Below are 18,163 nucleotides of genomic sequence, written 5' to 3' on the forward strand. Positions count from 1 at the left end.
CCTCTAGTCCTCTGGCACTGTTCCCATAGCCAAGGAGGATTGCAAGATTGTGGACAGAGCATCCTCTATTCCCACCCTTACGCCCCCAAGCAATCTCAGATGCATCCTATCCGGACCAGGTGACTTGTCTACTTTAGATTTTGAGCACTGCCAACCTTTGAAGTACCCACCTCTTGATCTATTTTTATCCTATCCAATTTATCTACACCCTCCTTTCCTGTGAAATTGGCAGCATCCTCTTTTGTGAAGACAGATGCAAAGTAATCATTTAGTACCTCAACCATGCCTTCGGCCTCCACAAGAAGATTTCCTTTTTGCTCCCTAATTGGCCCCACCCTTCCTTTGATTATCCTTTTACTCTTTGTGTTTATATGTGTCATAGTATTAATATCAAACTATGAAGGTAATGATTAGTTAAGTTGGGATGGACTTTGAATTATTAAAATTATATGCTGAACTAAAGTGTCTTGTGAATTTCTTGAATCAATTGATGTACCATCTGGTGTGTTTCTGATTAATGCCTCAGTTATTTTGCACATTTGACACCAGTATGGCATGTTATCTTTTATCTCACCAATACCAAGTGCCTTGTATAGCGTTGACGATTTCTGTAAATTTTTTAGTGGCCAGACAATCCAAAAACGGTGATCTTACATCCCTACTGCAGTTGACTTCAAACTTGACCAGCCCGCTGCACTGCTTTTGAATTTCTAATGGTCAAAAATAGTTTGTTATGCCTTCAGTTGTATGCTATCATTCCAAATTTCACCATGCTCCTGGGTGACTAAGCTGTGTGTTCTTCGTATATATTTGAGTAAATGTATGCAATGCTCTGCTTTTCCGCATTCACACCACTGTTAAATTGAATCTGATACTGCATTGGCTGCTACAGTATAAATGAGGCACAAGTCTAATCAAAATAATCTTGGTTTCTAACAGTTAACCAATAATTTACTGATGTAGCAGATTTGGTGTCTGTCTAATGGGAATTAATGATTATATTGTACGTGGAAAGGATTGCTTTGATTTTTTTTAAAAAGAGGGAGAGGTATCTTTCAGAATGGATTTTGCAACTACACTAGATATGAAATTACATACTGTAATCCTCTTGTAGGTACTTTTTTTAAGTAGTAGATGCACATACCAATAGAAATGAAGAATGGTAAAATGTGGAAAATAATCTTTGGCCATAGGTTTGTGGTTACATATATAATTCTATACACCGTAGTTTCTCATTTGTTTTTTCTTAAAGTACCATAAATAATTTATATAGCTGCCTAGTTCTAATGTAAAAAAAATGTTGGCTTTTTAATAATATATGTGCATATTGGTCTGCAGCTATTGTGGTATGTCTTTTTAAAAAAAAAAAAATACAACTGTAATTTTCTGTTCTTTTTAAAAAAAAAGACATGGAAGACATCAGACACTGAAATTAGAAATTGCTTGGATGTGTTTTATATATACAAAAATTGACCTTTGTGTGCAAGCTCAACATCTAAGTACCAACAGTTACCATTTGTTTTGACAGCAGAATTAATTGAGGCTAAAACATTTCAAATTCCTCCTGTATCAAGCTGTTCATTAGGAATTGCACTCTGGCTTCAGTGCTGTCAGAAAAATAACATGTTTGCCATGATTAAATCGCAGAATGATGGTCGGTTCAGTGCTTTTAAGAGAGAGGTTGAATAAACTTTCTACTGCAGAAACAATTCAGAAGTGACGCGGTGCAAGGGGGGTCAGAATGTGCACTCATATCCAGCTGAGTTGTCAACTGGCTCTAAGCCAGGCACGCAAAGGCTTTGTCGCTTCAAGCAACATTTGAAGCATATGCAATTTAAAAACTGTCCTTTCATGCGTGATTTCATGGCTCAAAAACATATCTCGTTATAAAAATTGGTCTGTTTGTTTACATTTTTGAACAACCTCTTTTTAGTATTGGCAATTTTTTTGTTTTAGTTGTTCCCACATTGCAACAAATGTTGGAGTTTGAGACAGTTTCGGCATAAATTGCTCTAAATGATTTGAAGCATAGTTTGAATTAATAGGAACATTTATCGTTCAAATAGCTAGTGGTATATTTTCATTGAGAATTTTGTTTTGTAGCTGTAGAGACATTTTCTACATCCCTCCCAAAAATGGCAGAATTCCCCAATTGATGTGTTCAATCCTTCATCATTCAAATATTGCGTACTCCAGTTTAAATTTATTAAGATTTATTCTTAAAATGCCTATTAATTTTAAACGATATTGCTGCTAAGACTACAAAAATTGCAGTATAACTCAGTAAGGTAGATGCTACTGTGCATTATTTTTGAAGAATGTATCCTATTTAAAAATGAGTTTTTTTTAACCCCCTCCCAGAACTACATTCTTGTAACCACATGCAGCTGATTATTTCTATTCTTGTTTGGTACTATTTTTCAGATAGATATACTACACTTGCTGGCATTTCTTTTATGGAATCTAATAGGAAGCTAATGGAACAAGCTGAAATGTTGACTTATTACATTTAAAAATTGCTTCTTCGATTGCTTTAAATTTGAAAAGGACAAATGATCTATGATCACTCTTTTTAATCTACATTTAATCTAGCTAATATATGTCTAACTAAATTAAATAAAATCCACATCTAACAAACCATTTGTATTTTCAAGAACTAATTTTGTCCTGTTCCTCTTTTTCTAAACTTATTTTTTTCCTACCTTGGATATGTTTGACTCTTTTCTGAGATTGTAACGCAAGCGCATTTTGTGGTCTATTGATTCAGGAATATACATTAATACCCTTGAATATCCAAGGTTCAATTGGCCAGAGTATTTCTCAAATTACCTGATTTAAAGTCTTTAAGAAATGCGGCAAACAATGTACTGAGAATTCAAATTTAACATAAAATTGATTTTTTCACCTTAATGATAGATGAAGATATATTTGTTTTTCATTTTATTCATCTCTAAACTGAGTAAGAGCAAACTGTAGTGGAATTGCTGTTGCATAAATGAGATACCTTGAGTAATCTTAAAAAAATGCTGCTGAAATTTAGGGCTAAAAATTGAGTAGCGCCCCGGAAATATTAGCGTCCCCGTGCCGGAAATTGAGTGGTTGCGCCCCAAGAGGGAAGCGGGGCGCTTCACCCTCTGGGGCACTGAGTCAATATTGCGGCGTTATGTGCTGCAGCGCCACACACTGCGGCACGTTGCACTGCGGTATTGCAGGCCTTCCTCCCCTTCTATGAAGCCTTCTATTTTCTGCCCAGAAACAGCAGCTGGTAGGCCTGCAGCCCTTAAGATCTAATGGGGACCTGAAAGTGAAAGGCACTTGCCTTGCTGTCTGTCCCTCTTGGGCCCTCTGATTTGAGGGGAGCTAGGTGCAAATCCTAAGGCCTACTACTTCTGGGCATTCTTTCTAATGGGTTGCTGCCTGGTGTTGGGAGGAGAAAATGAGACACAAGTTACCATTGCATTACTCCTACCTGAAGAGGAATGGATTTGAATGTTTGCTCTGGGAGAAATCCCAGGGCAACACAAAGGGGTGGAAACCAGCTAGCACTGGTTTTGGCTCTTTTATTTGCTGCTTTGTGCCCAGGAACTGAGCGCACTCTGGAAACAAAGCAGAGGAACTTCAGCCCTATAACTTCACAAGGGATTATCTGATCTCTGTGTTTGAAAATGTATTAAATACTTAAGATATAAAATGTAAAAGTAATCAAACATCTAACTTTTCATAATAAAGTTAATGAATATTTTGACTCCTGAATCGAACAATTCTGCTTACAAAGCTGTGGTTAATTCTGAAGGAAACTTGATTTGAAACATGGTCATTTGTTTTCTTGCTTTAGGTTCTGTTGAATTTGAAGAATGTAACATAGCCAATGCTCTAGAAGGTAAATTTTCTGCTTTTAGTAAATATATATGTTCCTGTGGAATTGCCCATGATGAGTCATAGGATATGGTGTTTATAAGGTTGGCTTTCAAAATCTTGACAGCAACAGTTCCTTTCATTCTCATCAGAGCCAGAGATTTCCTCCGAAACCCCTACCACCCATAACAAGGTTTCACTCGCTCTCATCTCTACAGTCTTTCTGCAACCAATTCTTTCACTCCACCCTGCACAACTGTGTATCTAATCACCTCTCTTTTCATTTCCTGCTCACCGAGGTCTCACTCTCACTCTGTGTCTCTGCTCCATAAAATCTCAACTCTCCCCATGTCAACAGAGAAAACAAAACGTTATGAGGGGGAGGGGTAAAGGCAGGGGTGGGGTGGTGGGCAGAGGGAGAGAGACTGCTCAATGGCAAGAGGCCAGAATTGAAGGATGGTCTCTGGATTCTCACTCTCCCTTTTCTTTCTTTCCCATCTTGCCACCTCGCAGATCTGTCCACCACCCTACACCCTGCCCCTCCCGTCCAAACAGGCACTTTCTCCTTCTCACTTCTTGCCCCTTGCCATTGAACAGTCACTCTCTCTCCCTTCCTCTCCCTGCATTTGTTTCTGTTCATTTTTCTCTCCTGTGCCGCCTTGTCCCCTACCATTTCCTCCTCTCTCTCGCTCCCATCCCTTTCTTCCTCTCTCTCCTTCTCCCCCCTCCATTTCTCACATGTGCTCGCTCTCAACTTCCTCATTTTCTCTTCTCCACTCCTTTCATCCTTCCGCCTCAAACAACCAATGAAGAAGAAAATTACCATGGGCATGGCTCTTGCGATATAGAAAACCAACTCAATGTACAGGAAACTTCACGATATCCGGCACCGACGGGACCGGCGTGATGCCGATCTATGAAAACTTCCGGACAGACCAGCGCTAATGTTGAAGGATACGGAGGTTTTCATCTCCGTATCTGACAACAAACACTGTTGCTTAACAACAGCTTGTAAACAGTCGGCTCGTACCTTGGAAGTGTCTCTGTAGCTTAGCAACAGCTTCAGAGAGGCTTTCCAGAGCCTGACTGTTTTGCTAGGAAAAGAAAAAAAACCTAACAAAACGGCTGCTGATTTCTGCCGTTAGATCGAGGTTTCCGGACATACAACCTCCGGATAAACCAAAGTTTCCTGTATATGAGAGACATGAGAAATTATTTTATAAGATGGGGATAGAGAACAATTTTAAAATACAATATGTTTATGTAATTTGGAGAGAACGTGTTAAAAATTGTTTAACAATTATTGGGCAAATTGGATCGCTGAAGCCCAGCTGTATTTTTAGAACACTAAGGAAGTGTATTTCTTATTGCAGGATTGGATCTGTTATTTTAGATACAATTGTTGATTTACTAACTGATATTTGTAATACAGGGGTGAAGAAGACCAGAAGAAAAACTTTTGGAATACCAGGACGAATAAAAAAAGAAAAAGATACAGATTCAGTGTGAGTTCTTGTTTTAATGGTATAACAAAATGATCAGAAGATATAGGACTTTTTTATGCTCCTGAAGTTGTACAGCAGTTAAAATTGCCAGCATTCTAAGAATGTTCCATAGATATTCTTTGAATTTTAACAAGTTTTTTTTTAACTGAAAGCCACCCATTCTGCGGCATTACTGTTTTTACAGTACTTTACACTTATTTATTCTTCTGAGAAAAATGTTTGTGGAATTTTGTTAGTGGTGGTAATTAGAGCTGCTTTTATATTACTGTCGTGCCCTGCTATTACTACCAACTCCTGGCATGAGGGTGTTGCACAGCTAGTGACAGCAGTAAAGATAAACTTGCTAAGCTAACTTGGGAAGACCCATTTTATTTTAAAACTTTGATTTCCTTGTTCCACCAACCTTAGCAAATCTGTCAAGATTTTCTTTGTGAGACCTATGTGATGGAAGGCAGTGGCTCTAACATGGCACTAGAGCAGTATAAATATGGCTTGGGTGACTTGAGAACAGATCCTAATTACAATTGGCATTTGAACTTTTGTCTTCTAAAGGAGGGAGTGAGTCTAAGCTCAACCAGGCCCTCTGTAGAAGAAAGGGAGAAAAGTACCCACCCAACCTTGGAAGTTCTTACTCCCTCAGCCTTTCCTCCCTTCAACAATCTTCAGGTTTTTAAAACCCAAGCTTGGCATCACATCATAGCTTCTTTGTGATTTTCTCAGTCTTCTATTTTTGTCTTTTCAACTTTGGTGATGCCCTGCATTGTGGGCCTTGACTCTTGTTTCTCAAATTAAAAGCCAGTATCCCTAAAAAAAAATTTAAAAAAAAATGGAAAATGTTACGTTTATCCTTTCCTGTATTTTGTTCAAAAACAAATTGTGGTGTTGTAGTACTTGCCTAATGCCACATACTGTATATTTAGCTGTCCTGCCACAGTTCATTCACTTCTGTACTTGGCATGCTCTGCTGAATAACAAACTGTAAACTATACAATAGTATGATATCTGGAAGTGAATCTAAAGCAATAATTCCATCTTGGTTTTGATGATTTTTCACTTATGATTTTATGCAATCACAGCTGTTTAGTGGAATGCCTGGCTTCTAACTTACTGTTGTCATAAACTTACTATTCTTGTTAAACTGCAGCTCCCCCACCCCACCCCCCGTCAACTAAAGTCACACATGTTCATTTTAAAAAGCATTTGTTCTATTGTCTTTCTCGGTGAAAACTAAGTACTGTAACATCTATAGATTTTAGTCCAATCCCTTCTATCATTGTCTTAAAAAATAATTAATGTTGGGGTACAAAAAGTGTTTGCCAGATTACACATATGAATGTACTTTCTAAAAATATTGTATTGTAAATCTTATTGGTTTTATGTAAATACTAATTGGCTTTTTTTCTTTTTGTGTGTTTGAGTAGAATGTTTTCATCAAATACATTTTATTTTTATTTTATTCCTTCTATAGGGAATCTCCAGATGCTGATTCAGTTGTAAGTAGATCAAGCAAAGGCAGAAACCTAATAATGAACAGAGTTTGGTGGTAGGATCAGTCTTATTTTTCTGGATACTATAACATTTTGATAAATTGTCACTACAGGTAATACAATAAGGGAAAAGATTTATCCATTTGTAATGTCCGAGTTCAACTCATAAATAGATAATCAAGTAATGTACCTGGTAATTGGTCCACTAAATTGATCAATGAAGCACAGATACAGTAGAGGCTTGGATATAGATGACCATAGGCTAGAAGTTTAAGTGCAGTGTAGTTTTCAAGCAATAATTTTTTTGTGTTGGGTATATTTGTTCTAAAGAAGTAAGCCTTTTTAAGTGAATGTTGCTCAACAGTCTTCAAACATAAGTCCATCAACTGCTGGCACAAAATGCATAAGGACATCTACAGAATAGGAAATTGCACATGCTACATAATTGACTGATAGCAGTTGCAATTTAAGCAACCTGTGAGATGTCAATTTTCTTAGCCTCCCTCCTTCCCCCGCCCGTTCCAGAAAACTCCACTCTTGTGTAGCAACTTAACTAATTAATTGACTGAAGAGGAACTGACAAAAATTATACATTTGAGGCAAGAAAGTTGATGTGATGGGCACAAATCCTTAACTGCTTCATCTTGCATTATCTAACAATTAAAAGTTAATTTTCAAAACCTACTACTCTCTTATATTTTCACTATCCAGTTAATCTTTATCTTTTAAAGTTATTTCAGATTTTTTTGCTTCATTCTGATTTCTTAGTTCTACCAATAACATTAGTCATGTATTAGAAAAGTATACTATATTTTCACCATAAGAACACTTTAGAAGTTCTTTTCATGACTCAGTTTTAATATTACCCAGTAAAAACCTTAAGTACAATCTAAAATTTGATTTGTCATTGGTTTGTGCACTGGCTGTACACTGCACTTTCACCTCTGTACCACGGCACCCTGGGTTCAAATCCAGCCCAGACTGATGGGATGAAGAAATCAGAAAACATCTGTCTGCTGTCTGTTTCCTGTCTGTAACAGTCCTAAATAAGTTTTAATCACATCCCAAAGCTGCCCTAATTTTGCAGTCTTATTCAGAGACTGTAGGATTGCTGGTTTGGGAAATTGAAAAGTATCACGCTAATATACAGTAGGTGGTGTTCTTCTTGGGTTGGGCTGAGGCATATTGTTGGACAGAGTAGAGGGAACTACACTCTGCATTTAACTGGCGTAATTGACCTGGGACTGCTTGATGCTGACGATATCTGAAATAGAAAATGTTCAATTTACTGACATCTTGAAGTACATTGCATTATTGAAATGGGAAAGAAAGAAAGAACTTGCATTTATATAGTGCCTTTCACAACCGTAGGACGTCCCAAAGTGCTTTACAGCAAATTAAGTACATTTGAAGTGTAATCACTGTTGTAATGTAGGAAAAAAAAGATTTCTATAGAACTTATGTACTCATTTCTGAATTAAAAGAAATGAGCTTGGAGCTAAAAATTCCTAATGAACTATGTATGACATTTTTGAAATTTGTTCTGTTTTCATTTTTATTTCTATTTCTTTCCCATCCAACCTATCTCTGTTTCCATACCAAATACAATTCCAGAAGACCTCAAATGGAGCTTCCTGTGGCTACCATGGGAAATTTGATTTTCAGAACACTAAGTAAAATCCTGCAGGTATAGCTGTTTTCTCAGTAATTATAGCTGCAGCCTCCCTTCTTTCTTGACCTTCCACTGCCAATTTCTAACAAAAAAGGGCTGTGGTGAACATACAGAAGATTTCAGGGAGATTACTTTGTGGTAAAACTGCATATTGTTGCAGAAATGTCTGGTTTGCTAGTTTTATACCCATGTACATTTTATCTCATGTCACTCGATAATGGTGAGCATAAGGAAGTATAGATGATTTTTCATTTCCTCTTTCTGGCCTTGGGATACATGATAGTGCTAGTATTAGTACAGGATAGGATGTGAGGAGCAGATTTCTTAATGAGTTGGAATTGATATGGGGGGTTGACTTCAGGTGTGGATGAGAGTTTGTGGAAGCAAGGTAAGAATGGAGGTAGAAATAGGTAATCAGAGCAGATATGAGGTTTTGAAAATGCTGTAAAAAGAACTTATGATAGTAAAAGATGTTGAGCATTCTTTCATGTATGAAGTCTCTGAATTGCTTCCTGATTGTTGTCTGTAACCATTTGCCAAGCAAGTTGAAGGTGGCCAGATCTGCTTGGAGTTCAGACCCTAAAGCCTCCATTGCATTAGTCAGAACATTCATGAGAAATGCTGCTACTGTGTTTATAGCCTGCATTACTGAGATTGTTACTACAAATGTCACATGCTCAATGGCAGACTACAATGCAGAAGATTGTTTGCGTAACCTAACCATATGACCTTCCACTGCCGTGTGTATGGTGGCATATGAATATTCAACACTGACCCTATGTTATTCTTCATTGAAAACCAGGTACACTAATGTCTGACAACTCATGAGGGGCAATCAACATACTGGACCTTTGTTCTTGTACTTGTTGGCTCCTCATCAACCCTCACCACAAATGCCCTTTCTCATCATGATTTCTTTTCATCCTCATGAGGGCCGCCTTCTCAATGTGTGGACTTGTGCTGGAGTCTATTACAGGTGTTGGTGATGATAGCTGGTGGGTGCTGGAGTCTATTACAAGTGTTGGTGATGATAGCTGATGGGTGATATGCATTTGGTGCACCTTGTAGTTATTGAATTCTTGCTTTGTGAAGAAAGGCATTATGAATACATAATCATAATTATCCATCTGGGTGCTACATTGTCATCACATGCACTATTATGTACTTGCGTGCATTTAGTATGCATGGATAGAAACATAGAAAAATAGGAGCAGGAGTAGGCCATTCGGCCATTCGATATGATCATGGCTGATCCTGTATCTCAATACCATATTCACGCTCTCTCCCCATACCTCTTGATGCCTTTTGTGTCTAGAAATCTATCTATCTCCTTCTTAAATATATTCAGTGTCTTGGCCTCCACAGCTTTGTGGTAGAGAATTCCATAGGTTCACCACCCTCCTGAGTGAATAAATTTCTCATCTCAGTCCTAAATGTCCTACCCCGTATCCTGAGACTGTGACCCCTCGTTCTAGACCCCCCAGCCAGGGGAAACATCCTCCCTGCATCCAGTCAGAATTTTATACGTTTCAATGAGATCCCCTCTCATTCTTCTAAACTCTAGTGAATACAGTCCTAGTTGACCTAATCTCTCCTCATACGACAGTCCTGCCATCCCAGGAATCAGTCTGGTGAACCTTCGCTGCACTCCCCCTATGGCAAGTATATCCTTTCTTAGGTAAGGAGACCAACACTGCACACACTACTCCAGGTGTGGTCTCACCAAGGCCCTGTATAACTGTATTGTGGAGATGCCGGTGTTGGACTGGGGTGGACAAATGTAAGAAGTCACACAACACCAGGTTATAGTCCAACAGCTTTATTTGAAATCACAAGCTTTCGGAGCGCTGCTCCTTCGTCAGGTGAAGTGGAGAGATGCATAAAGACACAGCTTATATAGTCAGAGAACACTGCCAGATGATTATAGGTAATCTTTCTAACTGCCATTTATCACACCTCGGCAGAGAGATAATCACCGCAATCAAAGGTGTGAATGGTGTCCAAACAGGTCAGTCAGGAAAACATTACATCAAAGAACAATGAGGTGGGGTCACAAGGGGTCAAATGTTGCAGATGCTGGGGTCTGTATGGAAAAACAAAAAACATTTTTTTTGCTGGAAATCACAGCAGGTCCGGCCGCATCTGTGTAGAGAGAACCAGCCAACGAGGACTCGAGTCTGGATGACCCTACATCAGGTGGGGTTACATGTAGCGTGACATGAACCCAAGATCCCGGTTGAGGCCGTCCTCATGAGTGCGGAACTTGGCTATCAGTTTCTGCTCTACGATTTTGCGTTGTCGTGTGTCTCGAAGGCCGCCTTGGAGAATGCTTACCCGAAGATCGGAGGCTGAATGTCCTTGACTGCTGAAGTGTTCCCCGACTGGGGGGGAACACTCCTGCCTGGTGATTGTTGCGCGGTGTCCGTTCATCCGTTGTCGCAGTGTCTGCATGGTCTCGCCGATGTACCATGCTCCGGGGCATCCTTTCCTGCAACGTATGAGGTAGACAACGTTGGCCGAGTCACATGAGTATGTACCATGTACCTGGTGGGTGGTGTCCTCACGTGTGATGATGGTATCTGTGTTGATGATCTGGCATGTCTTGCAGAGGTTGCCGTGGCAGGGCTGTGTGGTGTCGTGGTCGCTGTTCTCCTGAAAGCTCGAGTCGTCGTTGGCTGGTTCCCTCTACACAGATGCGGCCGGACCTGCTGTGATTTCCAGCAAAAAAAATGTTTTTTGTTTTTCGTACAGACCCCAGCATCTGCAACATTTGACCCCTTGTGACCCCACCTCATTGTTCTTTGATGTAATGTTTTCCTGACTGACCTGTTTGGACACCATTCACACCTTTGATTGCGGTGATGATCTCTCTGCCGAGGTGTGATAAATGGCAGTTAGAAAGATTACCTATAATCATCTGGCAGTGTTCTCTGACTATATAAGCTGTGTCTTTATGCATCTCTCCACTTCACCTGACGAAGGAGCAGCGCTCCAAAAGCTTGTGATTTCAAATAAAACTGTTGGACTATAACCGGGTGTTGTGTGACTTCTTACATCTGTATAACTGTAGTAAGACATCCTTGCTCCTGTACTCAAATCCTCTTGCAATGAAGGCCAACATACCATTTGCCTTCCGAACTGCTTGCTGCACCTGCATGTTTGTTTTCAGTGACTGGTGTACAAGGACACCCAGGTGCCTTTGTTCATCAACATTTCCCAATCTATCACCATTTAAATAATACTCTGCCTTTCTGTTTTTCCTTCACATTTATCCACATTATACTGCATCTGCCATGTATTTGCCCACTCACTCAACTTGTCTAAATCGCCTTGAAGCCTCTTTGCATCCTCCACAACTCTCAATCCCACCTAGTTTTGTGTCGTCAGCAAACTTGGAAATATTACATTTGGTTCCCTCACCCAAATCATCATTGATATATATTGTGAATAGCTGGGGCCCAAGCACTGATCCCTGTGGTACCCCACTAGTCACTGCCTGCCACCCAAATGTAATTAATGTAACATATTGCACAAATCGTATTGGGTAATAACGGCGAACTAACGGGAAAATAAGCTGTAAGGAGGACACAAAGAGCCTGCAAAAGGATATAGACAGGTTAAGTGAGTGGGCAATCACAAAATCTTAGAAATTTACAGCACAGTAGGAGGCCATTCGACCCATCGTGTCTGTGCCGGGTGAAAAAGAGTTCTTCAGCCTAATCCCACTTTCCAGCTCGAGGTGCCGTAACCTACAAGGCTACAGACCAAGTGCATATCCATGTACTTTTTAAATGTGATGAGCATTTCTGCCTGTACCACTCTTGGGCAGTGAGTTTCAGACCCCCATCACCCTCTGGGTGAAAAAAGTTCTCCTCAACTCCCCTCTAATCTTTCTACCAATTACTTTAAATCTATGTTCCCTGGTTATTGGCCCATCTGCTAGGGGAAATAGGTCCTTCCTATCCACTCTATGTAGGCCCCTCATTATTTTATACACCTCAATCAAGTCTCCCCTCAGCCTCTTCTGTTCCAAAGAAAACAACCTCAGCCTATCCAATCTTTCCTCATAGCTAAAATTCTCCAGTGCTGGCAACATCCTTGTAAATCTCCTCTGTAACCTCTCTAGTGCTATCATATCTTTCCTGTAATATGATGACCAGAACTGTACACAGTACTCTAGCTGTGACCTCACTAGTGTTTTATACAGTTCAAGCATAACCTTCCTGCTTTTATATTCAATGCCTTGCCTTCTTAACCTTAGACAATTCAATACTTTGCAAGATGGGAAGCCAGTGGAGGTCAGGGAGAACTGGGGTGACAGGTAATTCTTTGTTTTTATTCATTCACTGGATGTGGGCGTCGCCAGCATTTATTGTCCATCCCAATTTGCCCTTGAGCAGATGGTGGCGAGCCTGCTTCTTGAATAAGTAGCTTGCTAGGCCATTTCAGAGGGCAGTTAAGAGTCAAACACATTTTTGTGGGTCTGGAGTCACATATAGGCCAGACCGGGTAAGGACGACAAATTTCCTTCCCTGAATAAGGTGGCAGATGGAGTATAATGTGGGGAAATGTGAGGTTGTTCACTTTGGTTGGAAGAATAGAAAAACAGAATATTTTTTTAAATGGCGAGAAACTATTAAATGTTGGTGTTCAGAGATTTAGGAGGAGTTGTACAATTAGGAAGGCAAATGTCATGTTAGCCTTTATTGCAAGGGGGTTGGAGTACAACAGTAAGGAAGTCTTGCTACAATTGTACAGGGCTTTGGAGTACTGTGCACAGTTTTGGTCTCCTTATCTGAGGAAGGATATACTTGCTTTAGAGGCAGTGCAACAAAGGTTTACTAGATTGATTCCTGGGATGAGAGGGTTGTCCTTTGAGGAGAGATTGAGTAGGTTGGGCCTATACTCTCGAGTTTAGAAGAATGAGAGGTAATCTCATTGTAACATATAAGATTCTGAGGGGGATTGACAGGGTAGATGCTGAGAGGTTGTTTCCCCTGGCTGGAGAGTCTAGAACTAAGGGGCATAGTCTCAGAATAAGGAGGTGGCCATTTAAAACGGAGATGAGGAGAAATTTCTTCACTCAGAGAGTTGTGAATCTTTGGAATTCTCTATCCCAAAGGGCTGTGGATGCTGAATTGTTGAGTACATTTAAGGCTGAAATAGATAGATTTTTGAACTCATGGGGAATCAAGGGAAATGGGGATTGGGCAGGAAAGTGGAGTTGATGTCAAAGATCAGCCATGATCTTATTGAATGGTGGAGCAGGCTCGAGGGGCTGTATGGCCTACTCCTGCTCCTAATTCTTATGTTCTTACGTTGTTCACCCTTATTACGCCCTCTGAAACTGACCGCAACTTCAGGATTTAGCGTATGCGCATCTAAACGTGGAAATGCTGAAGTTGCGGTCAGTCATTCAATGCTCCGACACTGGCTCCGCTGTGGACCCGCCCCCCCAAATAGCCGGTAATCAGTGAAATCCGTGAAACTGACAAAAACTTGGGCTTTTCTGCGGTAATAGCGCTGTTAAATACCCCATTAAATGTTAAGCCTTGTTGGAATAGGTGTAACTAGCGTTTTAACAGCATATTGACGGGTAAACAACTGTTTTGGCCCTGAAAAACTAATTTTTATATTTGTGGAATGTCACATTTCTCCATTATGATAAAAATTACCTTATCCCCATGTGAGAGTCCCAATCTTTGTTTCGCTCACTGTAACATTTTTAAAATGTCCGGGTAAAAGCAGCTTCTCATTTCCTGGTTTCCTGTCCGTGAGAATTCTGCAATGTGATTGGCTGTTTAGACAGTGTGTTGACATCACAGAAACCTCACACTATGAATTCTCATTACAGAGCGCTGAAATCGCTTGAATGTCGAAAAAGGCAAACTTCTCGCCACAGAGATCGCGAGATGGGCAGCTTTCTTTGGGGCCAGCGGCAAGCGTCTTTGCTGCTGACTCCAAATTCCTGGCCAGTATCGCTAATGTGGTACATGACATTTCTGCAGAGTCTTTCAACATCCTCTGATTCGACTTTTCAGAGCCCCCCCCATCTGATATTTATTGAGGTCTCTGCTGGTAGAGTCTACTACATGTTCTGCTGTCTACTATCTAAGTTCTACTATCAGGTTTTTTACATTGTGCAACACTAAGTGATTTATCCACAAAGAAGAGAGGGCAAGTTTCTGAGGTGGGTTTAAAATAAGCTAAACCAGAGAAAGTAAAGAACGGCTGTGAATAGAGTTGTATTGTGATTTCAAGAGGTCACTGGTGTGGGGTACTGATGCTTTTTCTATTTATTTACAGTATATATAAATGACCTAGAGCTGGAGACAGAAACAGAGTTTGCTGATTACATGAAATATAGAGGGGTTTCAAACAGTATTGAAGAAGCAAACCAAATACAAAGCAATCTGGACAGATCGGGAAGGTGGACTGATGAGTGGCAAATTACACATTTAGTGTGGCCCAATTTAAGTTAATGAGACTAGGAAAGAAAAATAAACGGTGTGACTATAAACTAAATGGCTGTAGACTACAGGACACAACACAGGAGAAGGAAATGGGGATATTTGTCTTCACACCTCTGGGGCATTTTTCTACTTTAAAGGCACTATTTAAATGCAAGTTATTGTTGCAGTTGTAGTATTGTTGGATAGATGGATAGTCCACTGAAACCAACAGTGCTGTTGGCGGAAGATAACGGGATCTTGGGATGTATAGCCAGAGCACAAAATACAGGAGGTGACGAATTTGTATAAGGTACTAACTGGTACAGCCACACCTACTGTGTACAATTCTGGTTACTATATTATTGTAATGATGTCCAATATTGGAAGCAGTACAGAAAAGGGCAAACAAACTGATAACCCAGATTAAGGCATATGAGCTATGAGGGAAGCCTGGGATTGATTATGGTGGACGAAGAGGCTCGGGAGATACAAGTATTTAAGGAAATAGATGAACACCGATAATATATTCCAGATTTCTACACCTCTGTAATTGGGACAAAGAGGGGAGGTGAATAGAAAGTTTAGATTTACCTATTTTACACAGAAGGTGATGAGTTTATGGAATGGACTGCCCAAGGAGGCAGTGGAGGCAAATACAGGAAACTTTGTGCTATCCGGCACCGACGGGACCGAGCTGTTGCCGTTCCCTCAAAACTGCCGGACACACCAGCGTTAATGTTGAAGCATACGGAGCTTTTCATCTCCGTATCTGACAACAAACACTGTTGCTTAGCAACAGCTTCTAAACAGTCGGCCCGTACCTTGGAAGCGTCTCTGTAGCTTAGCAACAGCTTCAGAGAGACTTTCCAGAGCCTGACTGTTGGGGAAAAAAAAAAGCCACGAGAAGAATAAAAAGCCACGAGAAGAAAAAAAACCTAACAAAACGGCTCCTGATTTTTGCCGGTGGCTCGAGCTTGCCGGACACTTAGCCTCCGGATAACACACAGTTTCCTGTAGTGTGGAAAATTTTGAGGAAGAGATGGATAAGTACTTGAGGGATTGTGTGATTGAGAATTATTAGTTTTTAGGACAGTACAGCACAATTGCATTATCTTTTTAGATCTTGTACTTTCTTGTAATTCAGCTTATGGAAATTCCTTCCTGCAGTACATTCTTTTTACTATCATGGCACATATATCAGAATTCATATAACTCTGCTAAATTTTGAGTTGTACTTTAATTCTCTGTTCTTCCCTGAATACAGTGAGTTTTACATATAATTCAACAACTAGGATTTTCGTTCTTCTCCATATATTTTCAAAAGATAAATGTAAAAGGGAATGGGACTAAGTGGATAGCTGTTTCAAAGAGCTGGCACAAACACGATGGACCAAATAGCCTTTTTAAAAAAGAAAGCCCTTTACTGCTACTCTACAGCGATATTCTTGCTTTACTTTTGTCCTTTTTTAAACGTCATCCATGCACTTTGCATCTCTGGCCAGATCCTCATAGTAGTGGATATGGAGCTTATAGTCTGTCATTGCCACACTTGTTTCCTTCTGATCACATATGGGACTGTCCTGTGCCAAAAAGGTCCACTTAATGCAGTGCACCAGGACATACAGGGCATCCTGGAAAATCTTTATTTTTTAAAAGTTTGTTGCTCAGCTGTTTCACAAAAATATTCTGTGCTGCACAAATGTTTTTAAACTATCTTATTTTTAACTCCATAAGGAAGAAAATAATTTGTACAACAGTTTTACTGCACAGCACATTTTAAAAGTATCCTCAACAGTTTTCCTGGTACTGCATACATATTTAGTTTTTTTTTATGCATACAGCTGGAAGTACCTTTATTGATCTAAATATTTTACTAATAGTAACTGGCAGAGTTCTCATCGTATACAAAAATATGGTTTTCATTGTTGGCATTTTACTATTATGTCTTTCTCTTTCTGCAATAGAATATCCCAGAGGTGGATGATGAGGGTTACTGTATCAAGCCAGAAGTGAATCAAATTAATATCCTTAACTTGGACCATCTAATGTTGAAAAGTTATCTTCATTTTATTAGTACCTTGGGGCAATCGATGAGGTACATAATGGAAATAGGACAGATTACTACAGGAAATAGCTGATCATTCCAAATGACAGACAAACAACTCTCTGACGGACTGTATTTCAGGTTACACACTACAAATTAGGTTCATTAAGAGTAAAATTAAACAGAAGAAACAGTAAATACAGCAGATTTCAGAAGGTTACAGGAAATGAGTACTTGATTTTTCATTAGTACTTCAAAATAATAATCAATCTTGAAAATTTAATCACTTGGAACACATAACTGTGAAGAAAGCTTGTCCATGAAATCGGATAGTCATGGAGCATTTCCACTAGCCCTAGCCCATTCAGTTTCCTGACAATGCTGGATTCACTAAACAAGTCTTGAACTGGGACTCTAATTGTACCCCCTCTTTAAACTTCAAATTGGGATAGGAAGATCAAAGAGATGTCTTTCACAATTAAATAAAGCAGTCGATTATAAATAGGTCTCAAAGCATACAGTTTATATCTGTAAAACAAAGCAACTCCAAACTATTAGCTCAGCCCAGTAATCAGGTTGCAAGTATTTCTATCACTCGTGTGACATGGAACATCTTTACCCAGATGCATATGTCTGATTAGAATGATACTGCACAGAAGGAGGCTATTCGGCGCATTGTGCCTGTGTCGGCTCTTTGGTAGAGCTATCCAATTAGTCCCGCTATCCAATTAGTCCCACTCCCCTGCTCTTTTCTTATAGATAGCCCTGCAGATTTTTCCACTTCAAGTATTTATCCAATTCCCTTTTAAAAGTTACTATTGAATCTGCTTCCACCACCCTTTCAGGCAGTGCATTCCAGTTCATCATAACTCGCTGAGTAATTCTTTTTCCTCATGTCACCTCTGGTTCATTTGATAATTACCTAAAATCTGTATTCTCTGGTTAGCGACCCTTCTGCCACAGGAAATAGTTTCTCCTAATTTACCAAAACCTTTCATGATTTTGAACAACGCTATCAAATCCCACCTTAACCTTGTCTGCTCTAAGGAAAATAACCCCAGTTTCTCTAGTGTCTCCACGTAACTGAAGTCTTGCATCCCTGGTACCATTTTAGTACATTTCCTCTGCACCCTCTCTTAAGGCATTGA

General features: G+C 39.8%; 1 protein-coding gene across 7 annotated transcripts in view; it reads left to right on the forward strand.

The window, feature by feature from the left end:
• fcho2 (FCH and mu domain containing endocytic adaptor 2) overlaps nucleotides 1–18,163 on the forward strand; it is a 312,930-nt gene that overhangs the window by 168,098 nt on the left and 126,669 nt on the right. For all 7 annotated transcript variants that reach the window (XM_085990124.1, XM_085990133.1, XM_085990140.1 and 4 more), the window contains exons 9-12: nucleotides 3,836–3,880; nucleotides 5,288–5,360; nucleotides 6,829–6,853; nucleotides 16,936–16,993. In XM_085990124.1, the coding sequence (XP_085846250.1) occupies nucleotides 3,836–3,880; nucleotides 5,288–5,360; nucleotides 6,829–6,853; nucleotides 16,936–16,993 (201 nt within the window). The remainder of the gene's footprint in view (nucleotides 1–3,835; nucleotides 3,881–5,287; nucleotides 5,361–6,828; nucleotides 6,854–16,935; nucleotides 16,994–18,163) is intronic.

Source organism: Somniosus microcephalus, chromosome 1, assembly GCF_052327205.1.
Source record: "Somniosus microcephalus isolate GS21.2 chromosome 1, FLI_Smic_1.0, whole genome shotgun sequence".
Classification (NCBI taxonomy): Eukaryota; Metazoa; Chordata; class Chondrichthyes; order Squaliformes; family Somniosidae; genus Somniosus; species Somniosus microcephalus.